This window comes from Sinocyclocheilus anshuiensis, unplaced genomic scaffold (assembly GCF_001515605.1).
Source record: "Sinocyclocheilus anshuiensis isolate Anshui unplaced genomic scaffold, SAMN03320099.WGS_v1.1 scaffold341, whole genome shotgun sequence".
Taxonomy (NCBI): Eukaryota; Metazoa; Chordata; class Actinopteri; order Cypriniformes; family Cyprinidae; genus Sinocyclocheilus; species Sinocyclocheilus anshuiensis.
The window spans coordinates 22,182-29,195 of record NW_015536488.1 but is presented as its reverse complement, the minus strand read 5'-3'; the positions used below and the strand labels follow the sequence as shown (position 1 = coordinate 29,195).

General features: G+C 36.7%; 1 protein-coding gene and 1 long non-coding RNA gene across 2 annotated transcripts in view; one reads left to right on the top strand and one right to left on the bottom strand.

The window, feature by feature from the left end:
- The window catches only part of LOC107685007 (PCTP-like protein), a 17,351-nt gene that overhangs the window by 6,077 nt on the left and 4,260 nt on the right, over positions 1 to 7,014 (bottom strand). The window contains exons 2-4 of the mRNA XM_016481428.1: positions 965 to 1,112; positions 733 to 836; positions 99 to 216 (exon numbers count right to left, since the gene is read on the bottom strand). Of these exons, the coding sequence (XP_016336914.1) occupies positions 99 to 216; positions 733 to 836; positions 965 to 1,112 (370 nt within the window). The remainder of the gene's footprint in view (positions 1 to 98; positions 217 to 732; positions 837 to 964; positions 1,113 to 7,014) is intronic.
- LOC107684985 (uncharacterized) lies at positions 5,696 to 6,078 on the top strand. The gene is made up of 3 exons (XR_001633915.1): positions 5,696 to 5,789; positions 5,862 to 5,977; positions 6,064 to 6,078. It is a non-coding gene; the product is annotated as an uncharacterized LOC107684985 (long non-coding RNA).

Genomic DNA, 7,014 nt, shown 5'->3' with positions numbered 1-7,014 from the left:
TGTGTGTGTGTGTGTGTGTGTGTGTGTGTGTGAGTGAGTGAGTGAGTGAGTGTGTGTGTGTGTTTGTTTGTGTGTGTGTGTGTGTGTGTGTGTGTCACCTCTCGGGTCCACCTGTGCCAGGTATGTTAAGGTGCAGCTGATGGGGCCGGTGTGTTGGATCAGGTATCCCGTCTGGATGGAAACAGCTCGCACCAGATCCTTCTTAGGAGGATATTTCTGAAACACAGTCAATCAATCAATCAAGATCACACACACACGCACGCACACATCTGTACAGGATCACAGTGACACGCTCCAGCTGTTACAGTGAACACAGACCACCATCACATCGTTAGTAACGATCAGAAGATCGCTAGCAGCAAAATCATTACTGTCCTGATGCTCACACAAACACGTCACTGCTGAACACTGATCGTACAGAAGAATCAATTCATGATCACAGTTCTCTGATGTCAGTTAATGTTCACATAGAATTGTAAACAAATACAATATTTAATATGTTTTTATGTCTGAAGCACGTGTGAATCAAGTCCAATCCCACTGATCCACGCACCCGGAAGCATAAGAATAATTAGCTTTTTAATTATTATTTGTTACTAAACTGACTAAAACCAAATAAAAATTAAAGATATATAAAAAAAAGAGAAAATATAAAAATGAAATCGAATTCAAACTATTAACATAACCTATAATAGTATATCAACGAGACTAAACTAACACAGCAGTACTCACAGCGTGTTTGACGGAGTAGTTCATGATGATGTAATCGTTGCCCATCGGCAGCCAGGAGCGCAGGGTAATGACATCACGGTTCTTCAGCGGTTTAGGACACTTCCCTAAAAGCATGAACGCTTAGCATGAGCGACACCTCATGAAACCATCAGTCAGCCGATGTTCAATCATAAACAAAGTAAATTGCATATTTTGATTTTAAAGGCTAACTCTGCACAGTGGCAGAACTTACAGGAGTAATAGCCCACATCTGCGTTGACCGTCAGTTTGCCGATGTCAAACGTCTCGATGACATTTGCGTCCCATTTCCGCCGATACTCGATGTCATGGAGCACGTCATACATGGTCTCAGCTGGGATATCCTTACACAGCATCCGACACTGAGGAGAGAGCAGAAGAACTACATTACCTAGAATGCATCACAGGCCAGAAGGGTCCCAGTCAGAAGCAGTGTCGTTATCGTTACAGTTTTTCTTGATTGCTAAAACACTTTAACCAGGCTTTTGAACTAAAATTTCAAAACCATAACGCCATTTTTCAAAAAGCACACCCATTTTGCTGAACTATAAACACTATTCCCCTGCTTTAACACATGAGTCAGATTTGGTGAACTGTTACTGCAAAACTCTACACACAAATCCCTACATTTCTCAGTGCTTACACCATGTGGTCATTTAGAAAGCACTAGCATTCAATACTGTTCACTCAAGTCAGCACAGCTTGAGCTCAATTAGCAAACAATTACCCAGGTGGAAACACTACGAGTCAAAATTGAACACACATCAATCAGATCCTTCAATAAATAGATTAAAGGGCCCGAATCAGTTCACTGAGCTGTGATGTGGACGAGATTCTCTGGCCTGACCCTGAACAAAGACGGGATGCTGAGGCGGAATTTTTTATTTTTTTTGTGCTGTGTAGTACATGAATGAATAAAAATGTGCCTATGTATACATTGGTTGTGTGTTCATGTTTCATGTGAAAAGGTTTTTGAGGGGGAGAACCACAAGCAACATAACTTACCAGTTTTGGATATATTGTTTTGAATTTATTGCCCCAGTGTGTAATACTATGTTGTAGTGTGTGTGTTTTTGAAAGCTTGTGTGTGATGTCTGAGGGAAAGTTTGGTTTTTCAGCAAGAGTGAATGGTTTTGAGTGTAGAGCTTCATTTTGACCTGAAAATAGGATGTTTGGGGAATTGGGTGAGACGTTATGGATTTGTGGTTACATTGTTGTTTGGGATAATGTCAGCTTCCATCGCGCTGCTCTGGTTCGTGACTGGTTTACCAATAACCCGAGGTTTTCTAACATCTTTCTGCCTGCATACTCTCCCTTTCTAAACCCGATAGAGGAGTTTTTTTCGGCATGGCGGTGGAAAGTGTATGACCGAGAACCTTATATCTGTGCTCACCTCCTCCAGGCCATGGAAGAAGCCTGCCTAGACATATCAGTAGATGCATGCCAGGGGTGGATCAGGCATGCAAGAGGATTTTCCCCCCTCTGCCTGGCTAGGGCCAATATAGCCTGTGATGTGGACGAGATTCTCTGGCCTGACCCTGAACAAAGACGGGAATTTTTTATTTTTTTTGTGCTGTGTAGTACATGAATGAATAAAAATGTGCCTATGTATACATTGGTTGTGTCTTTTGTGTTCATGTGAAAAGGTTTTTGAGGGGGAGAACCACAAGCAACATAACTTACCAGTTTTGGATATATTGTTTTGAATTTATTGCACCAGTGTGTAATACTATGTTGTAGTGTGTGTGTTTTTGAAAGCTTGTGTGTGATGTCTGAGGGAAACGTTTGGTTTTTCAGCAAGAGTGAATGGTTTTGAGTGTAGAGCTTCATTTTGACCTGAAAATAGGATGTTTGGGGAATTGGGTGAGACGGTATGGATTTGTGTTTACTGTTTTGAGAATACGAGGCATAGTTTCAAGAAATGTGTTTAAGCAATCGAGAAAAACTGTAACTAAAACAATTTAAAAAAAACATATTTTCATCACTTAAATGTTAACTGAAATAAAATATAAATAAACTTGTATACTTATTTTATTTGGACTAGCAACATTTTTCATTTAGTTTAAAGTGACTAGTTTAAAGATTAGTTTAAAGTACTAAAATAACTAAAACTAAAATAAAAATTTAGACATTTAAAAAAAAAACTAATAAAAATGTCAAAAACACAAAACAAAATGACTAAAACTTTGACTAAAATTAAAATGAAAACAGAAAATAAAAACCAATTCAAAATTTAGTTTAATTTGAAGTAGCAAAATACCTAAAATTAAATCAAAATTTATAAAAACTAGTAAAACAACAAAATTACTAAAACTTTCAAATTAAAGTGAAAATAGAATGATAAAATCTCATTTAAAACATTAACAAAAACTAGAAAAATAATACTAAAATAACACTGGTCATGAGACAAAACAGATAAACATTTCAAATCTAAACATCTGTAAATGTTTTCATCTTCCTGGAAATGGACCAAGATATTAATGACATCAAACTGTACAAATATTTCATCAAGTGGCAGATCATATGCATGGCTGTGTCATAAAATAAAAGTTGTAAATGAATTTCAACACATATTCTGTGCTAACTCAAGCATCTGTGACCCTGAAACAGAAACGTGTGAGTGTGTGTGTGTGTGAGTGTGTGTGAGAAACATTTCAAATCTAAACATCTGTAAATGTTTTCATCTTCCTGGAAATGGACCAAGATATTAATGACATCAAACTGTACAAATATTTCATCAAGTGGCAGATCATATGCATGGCTGTGTCATAAAATAAAAGTTGTAAATGAATTTCAACACATATTCTGTGCTAACTCAAGCATCTGTGACCCTGAAACAGAAACGTGTGAGTGTGTGTGTGTGTGTGTGTGTGTGTGTGTGTGTGTGTGAGTGAGTGTGTGTGTGTGTGTAACTTATGAGTGTGTGTGTGTAACTTATGACCTACATCAGGTGAAATCAGGCTGCAGTTAGTCTGAATCTGAAGTGATTTGTGAAATATTAAACCAGGTCATTAAAGTAGATCTCGTCTCAACAGCATCTGTGTTTTCTAGAGCAACGACAAGAACCAGAGAACCAATGAACAACAGCTGGAGGCAGAGAAATGACACACTAAAGTCTTCATCCTCCAAAACTCTCTAGTGATAAAGAGGAAAAGCAACGATACGGTGATATAACTAATTTAAGTTAGTTGCTTAATTAACTTGAGTTGAAGCACTAAAATTCCATTAACTGGAATTAAATGAAAAGTAAAACTGAAATAAAAATAAATTATACATAAATAGTAAGAGTAAAAAAGAATACAAAAGCAAAGGGTCAATCCCTGACCGACGTCACATCTCTTTAAATGGCTTGTTGACATGAAACATTAGCTAATGTGAGTTAAACAAGAGAAACGGTGACCTTCAGCAGATGCTGAACTCATTTGACTGCATGTGTTCACTGTAAAAACACTCCTGATCACTGGAAATAAACCATTAGAGTCTGCCAAACCAAACCAAACATAGTGAACTAGATCTAGTATTTGAGAGTTTTACAGACGACACACCAGGAACAAAAGTGAAGGTCTTGTTACTTGTTTCGCTTCTGAACAGGTCAATAAATCATAAAGCACATTTACATACAGAAGTCCTAAACCGATAGCAGAGAGGATGAAAAAGGTGGAAAGGTTAAAAAATAAATAAAAACACATGCAACATGAAAAAACTCTTTTAAGTGTTAATTTTATTGCACTTAATCCATTTGCGCCGGTAGATTTCAATTACAGTATATATCTTTAAGAGTTTGTTTCTCCACTTCAGCATCACTTACATACACCAAAACTTAGAGTTTTATTCCTCTCTATATTCTGAAGGTTTTTACTGAAGGGTTTGTTCATATATCATTCACCTGGTTTTATTATTGCACTTTATCTATTTACATCTGTAGATATAAATTGCATATCTTTAAAGGCCGTTTTCTTAAAATTAGTTTTTTCTCCACTTCAGCAGCACTTACAAACACCAAACCTTAGAGTTTTATTCCTCTCTATATTCTGAAGGATTTTACTGAAGGGTTTGTTCATATATTATTCACACTGATTTATATAACATTTTATTCCTAAAAACAAAACATGGGTAAAATGTATTTGTTTTCTGTCTGCTGACAGTATTTTCTGATTTATAGAGTGATAAAAAGAGTTCTTAAACTGCATGTCTCCGTGAGACATAATAAATAAATAAATAAATAAATAAGAAGATGGAAAATTGTCATGAATCTGAATTCTGACTGTTTACTGCAGTCATATTTTTGAAAAATGCACATAAAATTCAAAAAACTAAATTCAGGAAAGACAAAAAAAGATAAGACAGTGTCCCCTGATGCACTGCAGATTATATAAATCATAAACAATGATACAATACAAAAGAGAGGACAAAAAAATAATTCCTGTATCTCAAACAGTACATCATGGGGCTCGCAACACCAAGGTCATGGGTTCAATTCCCAGGGAAAGAAAGAACTGATCAAATGTGCAACTTAAATGCAATTTAAACTGCTTTGAATCTGTCAAATGCATACATGTAAATGAAAAAATGATCATAAGAAACTGCAGTCGGTTCATATGACTGCGCAGACGAATCATCCTGTCATACAGCTGAATGATGCTCAGGTGAACAGCACAGATTCATTCTGACCCGAAAACAGCCACTGGATGCTGGCAGAACAACAGAATGAGGAGTTCAGGAATGACAGATGAGAGTGATCTGAAATAAACAACATCCTGCTCACTCTGACTGGCTTTATTTCACGATAATGACCGAATGATTGATCATCCCTCACATATACTACATATTAAACACTCCAGAACAGATCCAGAACAAATCCTAATATCATAAAAGATACACAAACACACACATATCAGTTCTGTCTGTGTGTGTGTGTGTGTGTGTGTGTGTGTGTGTAAGTCGTATCACTCCAGTCTGCAGGTCAGTTGGGATTTGAACACTGGAGCGTGCCATACAGTCGGTGTCGGTGACCTCACTGAGGTCAAAGGTCAGACCAGGTAATGACCTTCGGATGCGTGGCCCGTGCTGTCTGTCTGTCAGATGTTCTCATGTGTTTGTTTCTGCCGCAGTGGAAGCGTGTGGAGCTCCTACAGGAAGTCGTGTGTGAACACTGTCATGCGGTGGCTCGTTCCCGAGAGCAGCTCGCGCTACATCAACCGCATGACCAATGAGGCTCTGCATAAAGGTTTGATTTAGACACACATGAGCAATACACCTGCACTACTGTTCAAAAGATGTTTTTAATAAAAAAAAAAATTCTGCTCGTTGCAGGTTCTTCTCTTCAGGGTAGGGCAATAGAATATACAGTTTGTACAGTATAAAAACCATTACGCCTATGGGTTAGGGTTAGGGTTAGGGTTGGGGTTAGGGTTAGGGTTAGCGATATCCCATCGCCTATGGGATGTCCCCATAAAACATGGAAACACAACATGAGTGTGGCAAAACAAATCACAATTCTGAAAACAAAATAACAAATTACAAACACAAATGCTAGTCTAAAAAACAAAATAACAATTCAGAAAGCACAACAACAATTCAGAAAACATTATAGCAAGTCAGAAAACACAACGACAAATCCAAAAACAAATTAACAAGTCAGAAAACACAACGACAAATCAGACAAACCGGAAAAGGTAGGTATAGTTTGAGACAGCGCCATTGGTTTGGGATTACTCACTGTAATTGTGTTTTCTGACTTGTTAAAATGTTTTCTGAATTGTTGTTCTGGTTTGCACTTCTTGGCCACCGTACCAACAGCTTTGAGAAGAATCTGACATCTACAGCCGCCCACATAGAGCTGCACACTCATACATATATATGTGTGTGTGTGTGTGTGTTCTGATTCCTAGCGCATTATTTAATGCCTGCAGTCATGTGTTCTTCACACACACACACACTGCACACATCTCAACAGAAGATCCAGATCAAACACACACACACACACACACACACACACATCTAAATGTGTACACTGCATAGACTTCTATCGTTACTATATACAGTTGGTTATAAATACTACACATTTTTACCTTTTTATTTACGGTTTTATTTTTATAATACATATATAAAATTTAATTTTAAATAATAGTATAATATAAATAATATTTTTTTATATATTTTTAAATTTTCCCCAAAGTAATGTATTTACTATTTATAATTTGTAATTTATATATTTATATATATATATATGTGTGTGTGTGTGTGTGTGTTTATATATATATT